Source organism: Pelophylax lessonae (assembly GCF_965119305.1).
Source record: "Pelophylax lessonae genome assembly, chromosome: 7".
Taxonomy (NCBI): domain Eukaryota; kingdom Metazoa; phylum Chordata; class Amphibia; order Anura; family Ranidae; genus Pelophylax; species Pelophylax lessonae.
This window is the reverse complement of record NC_138774.1, coordinates 149,781,491-149,801,545: the sequence shown is the minus strand read 5'-3', so window position 1 is coordinate 149,801,545 and position 20,055 is coordinate 149,781,491. Positions and strand designations below refer to the sequence as shown.

The following is a 20,055-nucleotide window of genomic DNA, read 5'->3' as shown; positions in this document are numbered from 1 at the left end:
GTGGTTAAGGAAAGGCAGACATCTAGCCATAAGTCACTCTCAGTAAATGATTTGCCAGGCTAAGGAAAGCCTAGTTCTTTAAAAAAAAAAAAACCTTATGGACAAACAGTACTCTAATCACCAGTAAGTATATTGGATGTCAGGAAAGTGTGGTTTTGAACACATTAGCTCATTATTCTGTCTGTGTGCTTGTAGATCTCACATGTATACCTTTCTTATTTTCTATGTATAATAAATGTCACCCAATACAGTAGCCCTTTCTTGATTGATTGGTAGATCAACTTCTGTCAATTTCAATGGCCACACATGGATCAAAATTTGGCTTGGGGTCCAGCCGAAATATGATCCATCTTTGGCTAGCTTAAGAGGAAAATTTCCCTTATGTTTTAGAGACTTTCACTTACTTCTTGGCTCATCTTCATGGCCGGATGAGAAGGAAAATCTTCCTAACAGGGGCCAGATGGCACAAAATACACTGAAAGGGGTTTTAACACTTCGTTTCTCTATCCAAAACTGAAATAAAGTTGTGGGTTTACATACACTTCAGTTGGGGCACTTTCATAAGTTAGTTTAAATATCTAATGACTTTAGCTGCTAGGTGTACAGTGTCAGTAAGTAATGAACAGCAATCCTTTAATATCTGTATATTGTCAGTATTGGGATGGCTTGTTCTTCTTTCCGGCAAAACATGACAGCCATGTGCAGATGAGCATTGCAACTGCTGCTCCACCTCCTGTACAATAATATGCCCAGCCAAGCTTGCAGGTGCCTGGAACATAAGACAAAATAAATGTGTTACATTTTATAATAAAGATATTGGTCACTTATCAGTTATAGGTAGACAGATTTAACAGAATATATAGGACAAGTAAGCTCATTGTCTCATTTTTTTTCAGGTTCTCACCTTGTTATAAACCTGTTGTTTACAAAATGCAATAGCTCAAGCTAAAATGACACTAGTGCTTTCAGATTTAAAGTCAAAATGGGTTACAATGGTTGAAAAGTTTTGTCTTTCATTTGGTTTAACTCTACAGATAAATCTGTGATTTTTGGCTTCTGAATGAGTTAACATTTCTAGATTTGTTTTACAACTAACCTAGAGACTTTTGCATGGCCAAGAACAGTTTGAGCTTGGAATCACATTAATGTACCAGCCCTAAGGGAACCATTGACAGTGTCCAGGGTGTTCCAGACTCTTTAGTAATTATGCAGATGAAGTTTAATGTCTTACAGAGGACAGAAATAATGTACCCGGGTGGCAAATGCAAGAATTAATTTTTAATGTTGTGTAATAGCCTTCTACTTTACCTAAGCTTCCCTTCCACTTCATTGCTTGCATATATTATAATATTTATGTTCTCTATTCTGCATCATTTTGCCACTTGAATCACCTATTCTTTTTTTTTTTTAGAATCGGAAAAGGCAATATCCAGTTGAGAAATTTTCATTTCATACATCATTTACAGAGCAAATATACTGTGATTTAGAATTTTACACAAAATGTTCACTTTTCAAAGGAAGTTGCACATTGCAAGTGAGTTTTCCCCTGACCTTAGCAAATGTGGTGAGTATTCACTATGCAACGAATACCTAATCATGGCAAATATAAATAAAATGAAGATTAAAAAACATAGTTTTTGCTTGCACATGATCAAATGATAGAAGTCACCAGAGCTTCACCTCAATCACTATACTCTGGGGAAATTCCCCTTGCAAAGTGAACAACATATTTGCTTTTAAGTAAATCAACCGCAATGTCTTTTTGTAATAGCTCATATATCTTAAAATCATGTTTTTTTTTTTTTGTTTTTTTTTTTACTAATATGCAAAAGATGGACATTATGTTATCACATTTTTATAAAAAGGAACTAAGTTCAAATCACAACAAGCACTTCTCTAGGCAATGGATGGAGATCTCCCTGCCATATTCACCAACACCAAAAGAGACTTGGTGGTAGTATGATCTCTGCATCTTTTCTCCCAAATAAAAATGTTTGGATGAATTTCAAATGTGTTGAAACGCTGACGTTCGCAGGGGGGTGGAACCGGCGGCAAATTCAAATGTAAAAAGACACTGATACCATTCAAAATAAAAAAAAAATCACATTAGTTTGCCCCCCAGTGCCCTTTCCTGCAGTTTTACTGTACTTTTTATGTAAAAAAAAAAAAAAAAAAATATATATATATATATATATATATATATATATATATAAATATATACATACACGTAATTCTTGTGAATGAGCAGCCCAAACCAACTATATACATTTATTTATATATATATATATATATATATATATATATATATATATATATATATATATATATAATATATGTATACATAATATATGTGTACATACATATATATAATAAATGTATACAGTTGGTTTGGGCTGCTCATTCACAAGAATTACATGCAAAATAATGGTACCGCTTTCAGCACCTAAAATCCAAAAGAATCATACCGCCAAGGAGGTTAAAATAATATTGCAAGAAACTCAATGGGGGGAGATATACTAAAACTGGTGCACACATAATCTGGTGAAGCTGTGTATAGTAACCAATCAGTTTCTAGGTTTTATTGTCAAAGCTTAAGGCTACATTCACACCTGAGCGTAGCGTTTTTCGCGCGTTTTTTACCGCGATTTTACCGCGATTTTTGCGGCGTTTTTTACCGCGATTTTACCGCGATTTTTACCGCGATTTTTGTGCAGGCGTTTTTAGATTGAATAGAGATCAATGGAAAACGCCTGTAATCTGCCCAAAAAGAAGCTCATGTACTTTTTTGAGCGTTGGGCATTTTGTATACAGCGTCAAAACGCTCAGATGTGAACAGGGGCCATTGAAATGAATAGGATTTGTCTTGTTGGGCGTTTTGAGAGCTGATCCTAGAGCAGAAAAACGCCCCAAAAACGCCCCAAAACGCCTAGATGTGAACGGAGCCTAAGTGAACAAGCTGAAGTTAGAAGCAGATTGGTTGCTATGCACAGCTGCACCAGTTTTAGTAAATCTCTCTCAATGTGCAGTGAAATCAGAGTAAAAAGTTTAGTTGTAGGAAAGGAGCCTGTACAACTCTGCAAGGCTGAAGATAAGGCTTGGGTTCAGCCTAAAGAGTAACTCCACTTTTGTGGGGGAAAAAATTAGCAAATAAAGAAAAAACAATATACGACACAAATCATATTGAAATTGAATGTTACTCAAAAATTACCTTTCCTTTTCAATCTGCATCTGTTTTAATTTTCTGAAAATGCAATGCAATATGGCTACCTGGAGCTGTTCTGTACACAGAATGTACTGACCACACCCTAAAAACATAATTTCCTGCTTGTGTGATTGGCTCACCGATTTTCCCAGAAGTCTGCTTAAGATACAAAAATGTCATTTTTGGTGAGATACTTCCAATAGGAACACGTCTAAAGGGTGCAGGCCCAGCAGCTTTGCTCATTCGAGCCCTGCAGCTGCCACAGCTGACAGATAATTATGAAACCACTCCCATTTGACCCACTCAGCTCAGAATAACAAAAGGTAAGAATCTGTAACAAACTTTGTTAAATTCCTGCAATGTACAGAGATTACCCAGAGGGGAATGTTTTTTTTCTCAACAATAGGGGAGTTACGCTTTAACCGCTTGCCGACTGCTCACAGTATATTTACTGCGGCAGTCATCCCCTCACAGGCAGAGTGACTTAGGTCTACGTCGCTCGCCTGTGAGGCTCTGGGGAGCGAGCGCGCGCCCGCGGAGGCGCGCTCCCGCGCGGTCACGGACCCCCCCCCCCGCGCGTGTGACCAGCGGACCCGATGTCCGCCGGTCACTGGGCGATCGGCGGGGGAGAGGGAGAATGTCAGGCAGCTTGTGTAAACAAGCCACCTGTCATTCTCCTCGCTGTAAAAACACTGATCACATGGATCTACTATGTAGATCCGTTGATCAGTGTCCTTACAGCTCAAGCCACAGCCAATCACAGTAGAAAGCACGCCCCTAGGGACCCACACAGCCCCTCCCTCCCAAATAAAGTTAACCCCTTCACTACCAGTGTATTTTTACAGTAACAGTGCATATATATAGCACTGATTACTGTAGAAATGTCACTGGTAACCCCAAAAGTGTCAAAAATGTCAGTCAAGGGTCCGATCTGTCCGCCCCAATGTCGCAGTACCGCAAAAAAATCGCAGATCGCCGCCATTACACGTAAAAAAAAAAAACACCAAAAATGACAGAAATCTTTTTTTTACCAAACATAGGTAGCATAAAACAAATTGGCCGAAAATTTTAAAAAATTTTGATTTTTACATTTTTTTTTGGAGGAATTTCATATAAAAAAATGTGAAAAATATTGTTATTTTTGCAAAATGTACGCTCTTTTTTTGTTTATAGCGCAAAAAGTAAAAATCGCACGGGTGATCAAATACCACCAAAAGAAAGCTCTGTTTGTGGGAAAAAAAGGACGCCAAATTCGTTTAGATACAGCGTCGCACGACCGCGCAATTGTCTGTTAAATTCACGCAGTGCCGAATCGCAAAATACCCCCTGGTCGTTTAGCAAGAAAATCCTCCGGGGCTTAAGTGGTTAAGTACAGTGCTTTATAGTCAAAACTCATTCATTATCTAACAAAAACAATTTTATTGGTTGCTGTGGGATACAGTAGTTTTAGCAGATACATTGTTCCTGACACTGCAATACTAAAAAGTCTGTTCAGCAGGGGATGAGTTAATTACATATTGAAGCCATGTAAATATTCAGTGTATCTTGTATCTTGTATTGTACAAATGGAAAGTCAGCTGTATTGATTTCAATCCCTCTCAGCTATAATGAGTTTTACTCTGATGCACGGCTAGTGCTCCTCGTACACACATTCACAGGCCACGATTGGTGATTGTGAGTCACTTGTTACCTAATTGGAACTGACTGGACGCGTTGCCACATGCTTGCTGGATTTCAGGACTGTTCCACCCCAGTGGATACAGGGCACATCCGGAGCTAATGAGGAGTCCTACAGAGAATCAAATAAGGAAAAAAAGAGCATGTTTGTTTACTCAGTGTGAGCTACACAGCAATCTGCAATATTCATTACAACCAATTACACAGCTACATAGCTACATCTATGCAAAATGCTCTTTGCGAGGCATATTTGGCGCTTAAGAAACGCCAAATATTTCATTGTAGTGGAAACAAAGCAAACAAAAAAGGAAAACGTTTAAAATTAGAATTTTTTAGTCCAGGAAATGCCACCCAATTGAAAAAACAGAATGCTAAGCAGGTTAGTCAGGCCGAACAATTGATGTCACCTCAAGCAAAGACCACAGAACTGTTACTGAGGTTAGACAAAATTCTTCCATTTTACCTAAAAACACATTTATATGTAGACAGAGAAAAGTAATCAAAACTTTAGGTTTCCAACCTTTTATCCTAATTCTGAAAACTTTCTGGCATTCAGTTTTGGTGTTCAGCTTTTGTGTTTAGTGGCATTCATAGAAAAATGTCACTGCTTAAAATCCAACAGCAGCCTTTGGCGGGTGGGCCTTGGAGCCGAGCGGCCGCATATTTGCGTGCAATATTGCAAAAACAGCTGTGCCGAGACTGACAAGTAAACCCCAAAACTCACAGTCAAAATGTTACTGAAACCCGTGAGTTTTGGGGTTTCCTTGTCAAGAGCATGGGCCCTGCAAGCTCCCAATCCCTGCTTGCGATTGGAAGCTTTACGATCATGTGACTGCTGTGAGAGCCAATCACAGCAGTCACATGATCATAAACCCCATCCCACCTCCCAGCATCTTAAACCCCTTAAAGGGCCGGGAGGCGCCTGCACCAATGGGTTAAATCAGTTCCATAAATTCCAGATGCATCAAAACAAATTGTGTTCAACGTTTTGCAGTTTTCTTTCTCAAAGCGGAGTTCCACCCAAAAGTGGAAGTTCCACTTTAAGGACTCCTGATCCCAAGATACCACATTTGGCATGTCATTTTTTGGGGGGGAGGAGTGGGAACCTAGTTTTGACAGGTACCTGCTCCTACTTCTGCTCGGACTGCCTAGACTCTCCCCCTCCCCCCCTCCCTGCAATCTTCTGGGACATGTCACAGGTCCTAGAAGATTTCCTGGCCATTCAGGACGCACAGTTCGACTCATGCATGCGCAGTGCGCACCTGGCTGTCACAGCCAGGTGCCCCACACTAGTGAAGCTGGGGAGAGCTGGGGGAGAGTACTGAGGCTTCGGGCGGTTTTTCAATACTTTGATATTTTTCCTTATTTTTTGTTTCTCATTTCTACTGATTCTATTTTTTGTGTTAAAAAAAACTCAAAATGTTAAATAAAGATTATGCAAAAAAAAAAAAGCGCTCAAGCGTAAATTCACATTGTTTTCCCATGCCTGGGAAGCTGCAGGTGGCATGTACAGTCGACCATATAAGTGAATGTCTGAACGTGGCTGTACTGGTATAAAAACCCTGATGCACCCGCACCTATGGCATGTTCAGCGTTTGGAAACATAGGCCATATGGGCATTCTCCTGTATCATGTAAGGCCATATACCTTAGTGTGGCCTGCTGTGCACACTACCTGTGGCTCCATGGGCATGGGGATTTTATGTTTGAGGACTTATAAGCATCTAAATATCCGTATGCACGAGACCTACATTTTTGTAAACTTTAAAAAATGTATTGTTTTTGTCAAGCAAATTTAAACATTTTGGCATCTGAGACTAATTACTAAAGAAACGTAATTCTTATTCTCAGTGAAATTAAACTTTGTTACTCAAAACCCCAAACAATTGAAGAGGAAAATAAAATGTAAACTTCTAAGGATAAATTAATGTTGTAAACAAATACAGATTAATTTTATCAAGAATAAAAAGTGACTCATTCAGTAAATTACCCTTTTAGTAAAAATCATCAGTATTAGAGAGGATATTAACATTTAATGGTCTATCATTATTGACCGCACCCAGAACATTTGGACAGACAGTGGTTGTTCTTTAACGTGAAATACTCTTTGAAAACCTCACAAAGGGATTACATAGAGTTCTCTCAACAAACTCAGATTGTTAACACCAATGCCTCATATACTTCCTTATACTGTACATTATATATTATATAAATGCCTCATATACTTCCTTATACATTATATCCTTATACATTATACATATATTCCTTATACAAGGAAAAGTAATAAGGGTATATCTTCCCCAGTGGAGTCACGAGCAGAAATAAAAACCTAACACAAACACTTACTCCTGACTCTGTCTAAAATGTTACGAAATATGTATTAGTTCCTTCCTCTTTCTCTTAAATGTGCCCACACATGTGCAGATTATCTACAGGAAAATTTGATTTTAGACCTACTGATAATCAGTCAATCTAAAAGCCAATGGGAGCCTTTAATGCTAAGTTGGGATGGGTGATGTACTTGTTTTCAGGCTTCATTAAAGTTTGAACGTTACTCTTTTACAATTGCTTGTATTGTCAGCTGAATAATATAGATTTACCCATCTGAACTACCATACCTACACTTTTGGTAGTTTCTAGGAAAACCTGTTGCAAACTGGGCCTTCCACACCGAGAAGTACATAGACAGATGGAAAGTCTTGCCACAGGGAAAAGACAAAAAGATACCTACCCCATCCAGGATTGGGCAGAAAAGCTTCTTTACTGTGCATATAATCCTGGTTTTGCTTTGTCTCCAAGGCCTTGACTTCACTGACTCTAATGCCTCGTACACACGCAACGATTATAGGCCGACCGATCTTCCGTCTTTTGTCCTGAGTTGTGTTTTGTGGGTTGGAATGTGCCTAGACTGCACATAATTTTTCTCGGCCAACAAAAACCTACTTCAGAAGTGATGTCATGTGCTGGTTTACTTTCCGTGTGTTTTTTTCTTCTCTGAGCATGCCCAGTCTTGCTCATCAGATTTTTGTCTGCCGAAATCTGTACTGACTGACGGAAAATCGGCCGTTGTGTTGACGGCCAACAAAAATTTTATAGCCTGCACACCAGATTTTATTCGGCCAAAAAGTCGGAGTCGGTTGTCGAAAGCATCATACTAACAAGCCGAAAATCGGCCGATCGGACGTTGGCCAAAAATTCCCGGCCAATAATCGATGCGTGTGTACGAGGCATAAGAATAAGTCCCTCTCCTAGAGTTTAGCTCCACCTATGCATTAACCCCCTGCACAAATTAGATGGGGGTTAGTGGTGGGTTTAGCATCAAAGCAGGGAATGCTGACACATTAGTAATAAAGTAGAATTAATTTCTATGTACACATACAAGATTTTCACCTTTAAATATTTAAAAAAAGGTGACAGGTTCATTTTAATACACCTGTATAATGGCAAAAAAATACAAAAATTGAGATACATGTAAATAATGCCAAGATGTGTCAAGGTGAACCAGGAGCCCCAGAGGTGTTTGTTGTGTGACCAAGATCAGAAAAAGCTGGCTGTATTTGTATTTGGCCCCATGTCACATATCCCATTTTATTTAAGTACCAAAGGCCGGTGTCAGGAAGATGCAGCCTTGTTTATTTTCTATAATAAAATGAAGACAAAGATTTCACAAATTACTTGTATGTGTTATATGGCTCACATGTGCCTGCACTTTATCATGTTCCTGGGGAGTTTTGCTGTAGGTTACACTTAGCTCAGCACAGTGGGATGATAGGGCTGTGTGGAGTATTATCTCTTTGTACCCACTGGGGATTAGTGTGGCACATACCTCGTGGAGGGTCCCTGCACATTCAGGAAACACTAACTTACTATGTAGTCATGCAATAAATTAGAGCTTTACTCTTTGAATCAAGCTTGTTGGTGTGCTAATGACTTGTTTTTCACAGAAAATGACCCATAATTATGCATCATATGCTCAGTTTCAAATTACTAAGTTTGTAGCAGGTTTGTTTTAAAGAGCATGTAAGTGCAAAACTTTCTTTCTTGTTTTAAATTAAGGTAGGCAAGATAAGGGTTAAAGTCCCTATCAGTATATTTTTTTCTCTGGTTGCTGCTGGGGAGGTTTTCCTTAATTTCCTTCCTTGGAGAGGCAGCCGGAAGTAAAAGTGTAGGAGGAAATTTCCATAATGTGATGGGCAGTTCCATCTTGAACAGTTACCACTGGAATAGTTGCCCACATTTGGAAAATTTCTCCTTAGCTCTTGCCCTTGTGACAACTCTAAAATTTAAGATTTTTTTTCTCACTTCCTGTCTTAGTGACAATGGTCATGAGGTCAAATAAAGGAGTAAATCTCCCCACTGGGGACACGGACTGCAATAAAGACTTTGCCAAGGGTTTAACCTTTCCATACTCAATTTAAAAAAAACAATACAAAGGTATTTTGCCTTTACATACACTTTAAATATATAAATCAACCAATCTTCTTTTCATCTATCATCAATTTATAGCAGTCATAATAATTAAAGATAACTGTGTCATAGCTACAGGACAGCATTTTTACTAGGCTTTAATTATACAAAGCGTATCAAAAGTCTTACCTCCAATAAATTGTATTGCACCATAAAACCTCCCAGTCATTCTGGAAATAAGATCGCCAATACAGCAGCCTAAAACAGAAGCTATGGACACTAGCAGCAGTAAAGCACAGCCAATACCAGTCACCAGGGTGCAGATCTGCCAGGATAGACTGGGGATGGCACTAAAGCTAGCATATCTTCCACACTCTTCCAACATCACCATGTTCCTCTCGTCTGTTTGAACTGGGTAGGTGCACCTGCGAAAAGTGCTGAATGAAACCGGTTTTCCCATTTGGAAGCCATAGAGCCAATAGGGCATGAAAAAGCTTGTACAGCTTGTGGCTGCTGAGAGAAATGACAGCAGTGCCCAGAGGGTACCAAGTGCAGTCAAGCTGTTTGCCATTTTTTACATTTGTCCTTCACAGCTAAAATATTTTAGAAATAAACTCTCCAAGGGTTTGCATTGTTAGTACTCCTTTGTCTTTCCTTGCTCCTCCAGAGTCCTAAAGTAGCACAATGATCTTCTGCTGTGAGCTGGGTTAATCTTTTTCTTTCTTGCCCTAATGTCAAGAGTTAAAGTATATGCACGTCTGTAGAGAAATCATCCTAAGGCATAATTGTCTTCATCCTCCACTGGCTGGCAGTTCTGCAGTCTCAGAGAATATTAGCATCTCTTCTTTCCAGCATTGTCCTATAAAAACTCTTTTATTGTAACCACTAAAGCAGATTCTTCCTGTTGAGGGGCAACATAAGGACACTGGGTTAAATTACTCCATAGCAATTCATAGAAAATTCACTGCAGGTGCAGAGTCTCTAGGATCGGTCAAAGAGATATACTCTATAGTCTTTCTTAGAGCTATAGAGATAAATGCCATACAGCTGCCACCTGCCATAGATAACTATTACTTGCAAAGTGTTTTTATTTTTCTATAGTATTGAATAAACTGCAAGGAATGATAGAATATGATAAATTAAAGGCTCATGCTACCCAAATACAAGTTGTGCTTGTTTGACTAAGTTGACCCCTTGCTTTTTGTGTGTTCTAGATACAGTTTACTTCAATATCAGTATTTCAGTGATACATTTTCTGCCCTTCCCCCCATAAAGGGAGTCCTAAGTAAGTGGAAGTATAGAGATTTCCCTAATGGGGTACAGAGTGATATGGACACTCCAAAAAATTTCAGGGTCTCTGGGGGCAACTTAGAGGCCCAATTGTACGACACAAAGTGCACCACATCTCACACTGGAGATAGAAATTGCTATAATTCATTGACTTTATAGACACCTCAAGGATCATAATCCTAAAATACAATCCCTTTATTGAATACATATGATAAAAACCATAATTTTAAAAAATAGACATTATGTCTTCATGGAGGGTGGTAATAGGAACTCATCATGTAGTTTAATGCCTAAAGCATCTACCAAAAATCCTTTTTAAGTGTACTGACCTTTTGAAAAGGATTGTTCTTTAAATGAAACATGGAGCCCCCTAAAGCTCTCACACACACCCTTATAAGAAACTGTACCTATTCACCTAAAATGTCTCTAATTCATGGGCTCCGTCCTCCATTTTAGTGAAGATCACTGGAAAATACTGATATGGAGGCTGCACCAAAATAGAAAATGGAGCACATAAATTAGGGTCATTTTTGGTCATCTAAATAGCATACATTGGGAATTTTACTAAATTAAATTGCACATTGATTTTTCATTTAATTGGAATGTTATGACTTTTTCAAATGTAGAGATTTGATTACATATAATGACATATTTTAATGAGGGATTAAAAATGAGACTAAAGAGAGAGGTAGACAGGGCAAAGAAGATGGGAAGCAGAGTATCTGTTGACTCTGTCACCATATGCTGACTATTGACTCCTGATGCTGGCTATTGCATCTGACACTGATTATTGACCTTGACTACTGATGCTGACCTTTGACTCTGACACCTTCCTCTGATTGTTGACTATTACTATTGACTCCTGATTCTATCTCCTGAGAGATTATGCTGACTATAGACCATGACTCCTGATGCTGGCAATTGACTAAGGCTGGCTATTTACTCTGATACCTGATGATAATTATTGACTCTGACTCTTGATGCTGACTATTGTCACATACCCTGGTAGAAGACTGAATTGACGAGGATGGCCTCTCTTGTATCTCAAGCCCAGGCCCCACTGAAGGTGGAACAAACGGTGCCGAGGGACAGAAGGAACATGAGTGTTAGCAGGTGTGGATAACAAACTAGAATTCAGACAGGACAGCAGACCAGGAGCAGATGTGATGCACGCAGGACCAGCCGAGGCTAAAGGGGCACTATGCATGTACTGCAGGTTCTGGAAGCGGGGCTTGTCGTAGCTCTCAACAGGCTTTAGGCAGTAACACACTGCAATGACTGAAGTGGTTATGGAGGACAGCCAAAATGGACACTCAGAAGTAGTATGAAGCCAAGCTGGAAGCGGGAGTGAGATCACAAAAGTAGCTGAGGTCAGTAGCAGGCAGGCAACAAGGTGCGGAAGCATAGGCGGGAACGAAGCTGAGGTAAGGAACAGGTGGGCAGAGGTACAAGCAGAATCCAGCATCAGGTCAGTAACAAGCCGGGTCATCAATGGAAATCAGATGCAGGATACACTCAGGACACAGGATAAGTTGAAGACCAGTCAGCACTGACAGTGAGCGAGAGCATCCCTTAAATAGCCCGTCAGATGCCAGAAACTGTGGATACGCTCCCGCGCTTATGCTTATTCTTTTGAGGGATGTTATGTGCATGCACATATCTATGAGCCAGTCACTGTACTGGAATTCCCTTACACTATTGACTTTAACAATTGATCCTGACCCTGACACCTTATGCTGACTATTGACTCGGACTCTTGAGTTTGATTGAAGTGCAGCAGAACGGTGATTTAATAAAGGTGTAAAAAAACGTATTTCCAATGGTAAGCTTATTAAAAGCATGTAGTCTACATATAGGAGTCCTGTATCGCGATCCTGGGGGTCCTATGTAATGGTCTCCCCGCTGGCTCTCACGGCGTGGGGGATTCTTCGTTGGTTGCCGCAGTATTCGGAATCCGTGGAACCCACGGGAAGTAGGCACAGACAAACCGTGACGTCACTGGTTGGGCTGGGAAGACGTGAATGGCGATGCATTGCGAAGCATGTGCTTCTTCTTCAGGCCATCCAGAGCAACTTCTACCTCTTCCCCAAGCAGCCACTACAGTGGGCAGAAGCTACAGAAACTTTACGTACCAATTTCTCCCCATACTGTCATTCCCCCATACCCACAGTCTGATTAGTGATTCAGTAAACTCTACTTGCGCCAATTACCTTGTTTTTTTTTTTTTCTTTCTTGAGTTTGTTTACTAGATATTACACTGCCCCAGGCACACTGGAATGTACCCTTTTGTATTATTCCCATCCTTGTCATGTGTTAATTGTAGAAAAAAAAATACTAGAATTTATTATTGGAGGTAATTAAGGGTCTGTTTTATATGTAGGCATACTACTATTCAACTGTGCAGACTACCAACTAGGAGAAAGGAAAGATAGTTTCATGTGTCTAGAACTATGAGGAACCCCATCACTCCTCTTAGTGTTCCCCAAACTCCTTATCCTATGTGTTGGAATTCTTGAGTTGCAAGGCCTATGCCTCCATGTATGAAGGGGCATCTCTCCACAGTCTTGTTATAGAGAAAGTTCAGGAACAATTTGGTTTTCATTATACAGTTTATTTCATGGTTCAAATATGCTGTGATAACTTATACCAAAAGTTCCTCTTTTTATCAACTCCTGAACCATTCATGTTTTATAAAGTCCATGTGACATGACAATTGTTGCTTAAACTTCCTAAAATTTTCAGACTAGAATTTATTTTTTGATCTCTATCAGACATTGGCGGAGCGATAAAAATTAGGTGTCAACTTATGTCAATTTATGATAAAATTATGTTTAAGAGACAGTTAATCTAGCTTCTGGACAAATTGTATATTACAATTATTTAATTTATGATGTATTTTGTGCCTACCCAATGTGGGATGTAACTCATTATTTAAGCTAATGTACTTGCCTTATAATCTCATGTACCTGCTGTAACAAGCTGGAATAATTTATTTTTCTAATTGTTCTCATGCATGTGCTGAAATAAAGCATTGATCAAAAATGACAAGGAGTATTTTGTCCCTGAAAGAAAGTAATGTGATCGACATTGCCAGGACCTCTATGTTTCGATGTCTGAATTTAGCCACATACGTCCATAGGTGGACAAACAAGGAAAGCAAAACAAAGAAGGTGTTATCACAATAAATCTGTGTGCCTTAAAGCAGTTTTAAACCCAAAAGCAAACTTTTTTTTTAATGCAGCTTACCAATTTTTAGATGTGATGGCTGCATTAGTTTCCTGCTTATGGCTTTCTTTCTTTCTTTTGTTTCATGGGACAGGAAGTGAGGGGAAATCTCCCCAGTGAGACACAGATGGAAAAAAAAAAAAAAACGAGCAGGGGTTATAACCCTCCCTTATGCTATTCAAAATGAAAAAAGAAAAATGTTTTGCCTTTAGTTACACTTTATGGATTAGATTTAGTGTTGCATTGTGGTTGACTATTACTTATTAAGAAAATGTTGGCGTGTGATAAATGGTTTTTTTTTTTAGGTCTAGGTGTAAAATAAGCATCATATTCGCACTTCGAAAAAATGATAAGCATTATAAAAGTTATTTGTGCTGAAATTTGTCGTAAAAATTTCTGTCACCAAAACTCCTATGTCAATAACAGCTAGTTTGCCAGGAGGTGAAAACCAACAGCCCAGTGCTACCATGAAATAAGAGATTGAGAAAGTATAGATTGCTCCAGGTTGCCAAAATTCAAACATTTTTACATTGAGTAGCCTGATGTGTAAGGTTTTCGGAGATTGGATTATAGGATAACCTAGTATGGTAATGTTATGATGGTCATAGCACATTCTTTGCAGAAACCAACATCACAAAAGCTACTCATTTTTGGCATGACTTTTCCATGTCCTGAGGAGCATCTTAGGCAAGCACATTACTCCTAGGTTTTTTGGCTTGATTGTAGTGTACTGGTTCAAAGGTTGCCAATGTACAGAGTGGCTGGGCATATGATTCTATGTATACAGTACTTTATTTCATTTGGCAGATAGGAAAGTAACAAGGGCATTATGTCTAAACAGTGGCGGCCCATCCATTGGGGGCGCAGGGGCACCGCCCCCCCATCCATGCATCCGGCCCCCTAATCTGCATGCAGGGCACCAGACGCATGGCTGCAAAAAAGGGTGGGCTCAGGGCACAGAGCACTGCGCCCTGAGCCCACCCAGTTGTGTGACAATAGCAAATGAATATTCGCTATTGTCACATGGATCCTCCTCCTGGCCAATCAGGAAGCGGGTCCTGAGACCCGTTTCCCGATTGGCCGAAAGGAAAAGCCATGCCATTGGCTAAGTGTGATCCGAGGGGGGGGGGTATGGTGTGGTCCATCTTTTTTTTTTGTGGACCTGTTCCCCCATCGCCATCATTTTTCCCCAAGAACATTGGCGTTGCCAGCAGGTCACAAGCACCCATACCAAACCAGACAACTTTTTTTTAAAATATTTGCAAGTATATGTGGAAAGTAGCTAGTTGAATAATGCCACACCTGGGAAGGGCTTATGTTTTCCTCATCAAACTAGGTGTGGTAAAATCTCAATATATTAACAATCACTGACACAGTGATACACACCTGGGACCTGTTCTTCCTAAAATCTCTTTTTTTTTCACCATAACTGATGTTGCAGCTAAGGGACAGTCTGAAATAGATGACCTTGTTTCAATTTCTATCCCTGTACAATAAGTATTATATGCGTTTGCTGAAGTTTATATGCATCTACTTCTGTATTTCTTTCTATTTTCTTTTTTTCGTCTGATTTTTTAAATATACAAAGAAAATGTTAAAATTAAATATAAAAATACCTTTTTGAACAGCATGTGTCCAGAAAATCTATATCCAAAATAACTACATCTCATTAACATTATAATAGTAGCATTACAAACTCAATTTCTCAGTATCACACCATTACAGCACTGTTAATAAAATAACAATTATCTTACCAGGAAACTTTACTGAGGGGGTTTCCTTACATTAAGGGCACTACTGGGAGTTCTAATGATATAAAACTATTAAAAGAAGATCTGACTGAATGAGCACACATTAGTGGAACATTTAAACTATATGTAAAACTCACCAGATTCCACAAATTCATTTTTATTTAACCCAGTTCTCTCCAACCCTTTGATTTAATTGAGGTTACCCTAGATACACTATATTACCAAAAGTATTGGGACGCCTGCCTTTACACGCACATGAACTTTAGTCCGTAGGATTCAATATTGAGTTGGCCCACCTTTTGCAGCTATAACAGCTTCAACTCTTCTGGGAAGGCTGTCCACAAGGTTTAGGAGTGTGTCTATGGGAATGTTTGACCATTCTACCAGAAGCGCATTTGTGAGGTCAGGCACTGATGTTGGAAATAAGGCCTGGCTCTCAGTCTCCGCTCTAATTCATCCCAAAGTTGTTCTATCAGGTTAAGGTCAGGACTCTGTGCAGGCCAGTCAATTTCCTCCACCCCAAACTCACTCATCCATGTCTTTATCGACCTTGTTTGTGCACTGGTACGCAGTCATGTTGGAACAGGAAGGGGCCATCCCCAAATTGTTCCTACAAAGTTGGGACCATGAAATTATCCAAAATGTCTTGGTATGCTGACGCCTTTAAAGTTCCCTTCACTGGAACTAAGGGGCCAAGCCCAACCCCTAAAAAACAACCCCACATCATAATCCCCCCTCTATCAAAAGAGTGGGACCAGTGCACAAAGCAACGTCCATTAAGACATTGATGAGCGAGTTTGGGGTGGAGGAAATTGAATGGCCTGCAGAGTCCTGACCTCAACCCGACAGAACACCTTTGGGATGAATCAGAGCAGAGACTGCGAGTTAGGCCTTCTCGTACACATCAGTGCCTGACCTCACAAATGTGCTTCTGGAAGAATGGTCAAACATTCCCATAGACACACTCCTAAACCTTGTGGACAGCCTTCCCAGAAGAGTGGAAGCTGTTATAGCTGCAAAGGGTGGGCCAACTCAATATTGATATAGTATCAGCAATTTAAAACCCGCGCTAAGTGAAAATAATAAACAAATAAATATATGAATATGTGATGCAGCTGCTGTTCACCAAGTAAAAACTCAGACAAATACTTGTTATTAAACTCAATATTGAACCCCACAGACTAAGACTGGGATGCCATTAAAGGTCATGTGCGTGTAAAGGCAGGCGTCCTAATACTTTTGGTAATATGGTGTATGTCACACATGTCAAAATACTGTGTTAAAGGGGTTAGCTGACAATCGAGGGCTCACTAATACTATTTTGCTGCGTTATATATGCTGCACATTAGCATGCATTGTGGTAAGGCAGCCTGTTCGTTTGACTGGATTGAATAACATACCAAAGAGATGCATGTAGCATTTCTGGTAGTGCACTGCAGTGCACTGTAATACAATACCTGTTTGTTGGCAAGATGCATTGGGATGCCATTCAGAATGAATTGGCACCGCATCGGACCAATGCATGTAACATTCGTTAAGTACATTCGCTCATCATATGATAGACCTTTTCAGTAACGCAGGGGATAATGAACCTTATGTTGTATCTGTCTAAAACAGTCGGCCTGTACTTTGCCCATAAAAGGGATAATTACCAGGTTCATTTTACTGTAGGAATGTGTATGTCAATACAAAAAAAAACATCTCTCCAATACATGTACATTTCCCCACCTTGAAAGATGCTGCATGTACAGAAAAATAACCAATAAACTGCCAGAAATCCAGTGTGGTCACCTTGACATGGCAAAGTCAGCCACCCTGGCATGGCAGGGTGCCAAGCTGGCCAGGGGGGCCCACAGGCAGATCTAGAGGTGGGGAAGAAGATTGAGGGTTAAAGTAAGGTAATGCTTGGACACATCCTTTAAAGCGTAGTTCCACCTATTTTTCAAAGTTTGCCACCCCCCCCCCCGTGTTCGTGATCACATTTTAATGGCTCATCGGACCTTTTATTCTAAGCTGTTCACCTTATTTGGCAAGCAGAAAGTTCCTCTTCTGCTTTACCTCGCCGCGGTGAGGTACGTCATTTCCACCCACCCATAGACTCCTGGGAAATGAGCATCATCAATCCCAGGAGTTAATGGGCATCCGCCCTTCTGCTGCTAGCATTGTGTTGATTCACAACTGGAAATAACGCGATGCTAAGCAGAGATAGGGGCCATTTTTGATTGGGGAATTCAGTCTTTTTTTGTATTGGTACTTGACGGCAGTGAAGGTACTGGTAGCATCTGTTGGGGGGCAGCAACAGGAGCAACATCGAAAAGCAGAGGTGCTTTTAGTGCACTGCATGAGAAAACTAAGATGGGGGCACTGCACATGCGCGAGAACAGAAGGTGCATGCTGGGTACCCAGCTGCACCTAATCCCATAAGAGAGTCCCAGCAGGCTTTAGATGCCCACAATCAGGATGGCTGTTTGCTTTATCAGGAGTTCCAAGTAAGTCCTAAGACTTGCACAAAGGCAGAAACTATAATATACAGCACATGCTGATTTTAATGTACAAGCACGACTGTCACGGGGGTTATTTAAAGAAAAACAAATGTGCGGGACTCCGCTTTAAGTTGATCTTCTTATCTAAATGCTTCCCCTCTGTCCTGCTGCACACAGAGTGCCCCAAAGTACTGTGCGAGATCTGATTTTGATTATTCCTACACCAGCTGTGCGCACTTCCATGTGGTATTTTGAGAGCCATAGAAAATATCACATGTTCCTCAAACTCAGAATGTACAACTAAACCTCTGGGATTTGGAGACAGGTTGATGCATTGAATGATAGTGACAAAATGGAAGGCAAGTAAATCCCCTTAAGGATCCCTAATGTAAAATGAGTCTCATGAACGATGATAAATATTAGTTAACTTGGCAAATATGCAAATAAATGTCCAACATGCCTTATAAATAGGGCAAATGTTCCCCAGTAAATTTACATTGCATGTCTTAATAAATACGTCTCCTGACACTTTAGACTTTTGTATTTGATACACACATATATATATATATATATATATATATATATACATATATATATATATATATAGAGAGAGAGAGAGAGAGAGATATGATATATATATATATATATATATATATATATATATATATATACAGTATATATATTATATTTTTTTTTTCTGATAAGCATAGAAATGGTGTTCTCATTCCATATTCACACTGCTATTGATAAGTAATTAGAAGTGGATTGCTGCATGTCAATATTTCTACAGGAGATGTTCTTTAATAATTGCATTTTCTGTCATTTAGACAGTAAGTGGTTTCCTGAAAATTAATTATACACATTAAGGAAGTGCAACAAAATCAAGCATCTTGTGACACGATCATTTCTGGGGAACTACAATTCCCAACGATCCCATACCGAGGTATACTATTGAGTCCAAATGTGGCAGACAGCATATTACCTATGTCAGCAGTACTGAAAATGTAACTTGAAAAATTCTGAGACTGACTTCTTGTTTATCTGCATCTGAAAATGCCATTTACATTGTTATAATTCTTATCCATTGGCTTCAATACTTTGGGTTTTCTCTGAAACAAACATGCAGATCGGGAGATCTGAAGAAAGTCTGATTTGCAAACTTGCTCCAGATCAGTAGCTCAGAAGACACTGAAGCTAGTGGATCAAAATGTCATCCAAGCAACTAGCATTTTCAGAAGAAGAATGCAGGAAGGATGGACCCCAATCTATCTCAAAATACATTGAGACTAATAACTACTAACACTATCAGATTAGTGATACAAGGAAAAAGTAATATAATCTGTTAAATTATACAGCTAAAGTTAAATAGAAACACAGCATTATTATTTATGTTATTGCATTGAATATAATAAACTCACACTAAAGTATAATAACACACTAGAGTAGCAATTCATTATTATTAATATTACTCTTGTAGCTTAACTATAATTAAGGGAAATAATGAATTTACTAAAGAATGTTCTTACCGGAATGCCCTATCACTGCTTTTGAATACTGGCTTTGTCCTCTGCGATAACCAGAGCAGTCGGTTCACCTTGCAAAGAGAGGTGGAGTTTGTCACAAAGAAAATCCAATAAACTACAATGATGATGAACCTAAGAGGTGCGTCTGACAGCCCTGGGAATCTGCCTTCTCCAGTATGTAAAACAGAACAATAAGCAGGAATGGTAGCTACTCTGTAAAGGGAGGACACATTTGTACAAGCTGACAAAAGTTGAATATTTTAAAGCTATGTGCTAATGTTTAAAATGTAATTTACTGTTTTAATCTCTAAAGAGAGAAAATTACTAATTTAAATAATATTTTTTCCTATTCCTTTGCGTTCGGTCTTCCAGGCTTTAAAAACTGGTAAAAAGGAGCTCTTACCTACACAAACTTTAAAATATGATTGCTGACTTTTCCAGGGCAATCTGGTCACCAAGGGCAACTCTAATTTTACCCAAATGTTTAAAATGTGTATA

At 39.4% G+C, this 20,055-nt stretch overlaps 1 protein-coding gene across 1 annotated transcript; it reads right to left on the bottom strand.

Annotated features, from left to right (window-relative positions):
- Nucleotides 1-606: 606 nt before the first annotated feature.
- Nucleotides 607-19,694, bottom strand: LHFPL1 (LHFPL tetraspan subfamily member 1). The gene is made up of 4 exons (XM_082264320.1): nucleotides 19,561-19,694; nucleotides 9,475-10,186; nucleotides 4,893-4,991; nucleotides 607-769 (listed from the first exon to the last, which is right to left on the bottom strand). Exons 2-4 carry the CDS (start codon nucleotides 9,854-9,856, stop codon nucleotides 651-653), a joined length of 600 nt encoding a protein of 199 aa, XP_082120446.1. The 5' UTR covers nucleotides 9,857-10,186; nucleotides 19,561-19,694; the 3' UTR covers nucleotides 607-650.
- Nucleotides 19,695-20,055: the final 361 nt, after the last annotated feature.

Excerpts from the sequence above, each read along its gene's own strand:
- LHFPL1 (XM_082264320.1), bottom strand. The coding sequence starts at position 9,856 with ATGGCAAACAGCTTGACTGCACTTGGTACCCTCTGGGCACTGCTGTCA. Across the intron at positions 4,992-9,474 it reads TGCAATACAATTTATTGGAG|GACTCCTCATTAGCTCCGGA; the intron begins GTAAGACTTTTG and ends GATTCTCTGTAG. Across the intron at positions 770-4,892 it reads GTCCAGTCAGTTCCAATTAG|GCACCTGCAAGCTTGGCTGG; the intron begins GTAACAAGTGAC and ends CTTATGTTCCAG.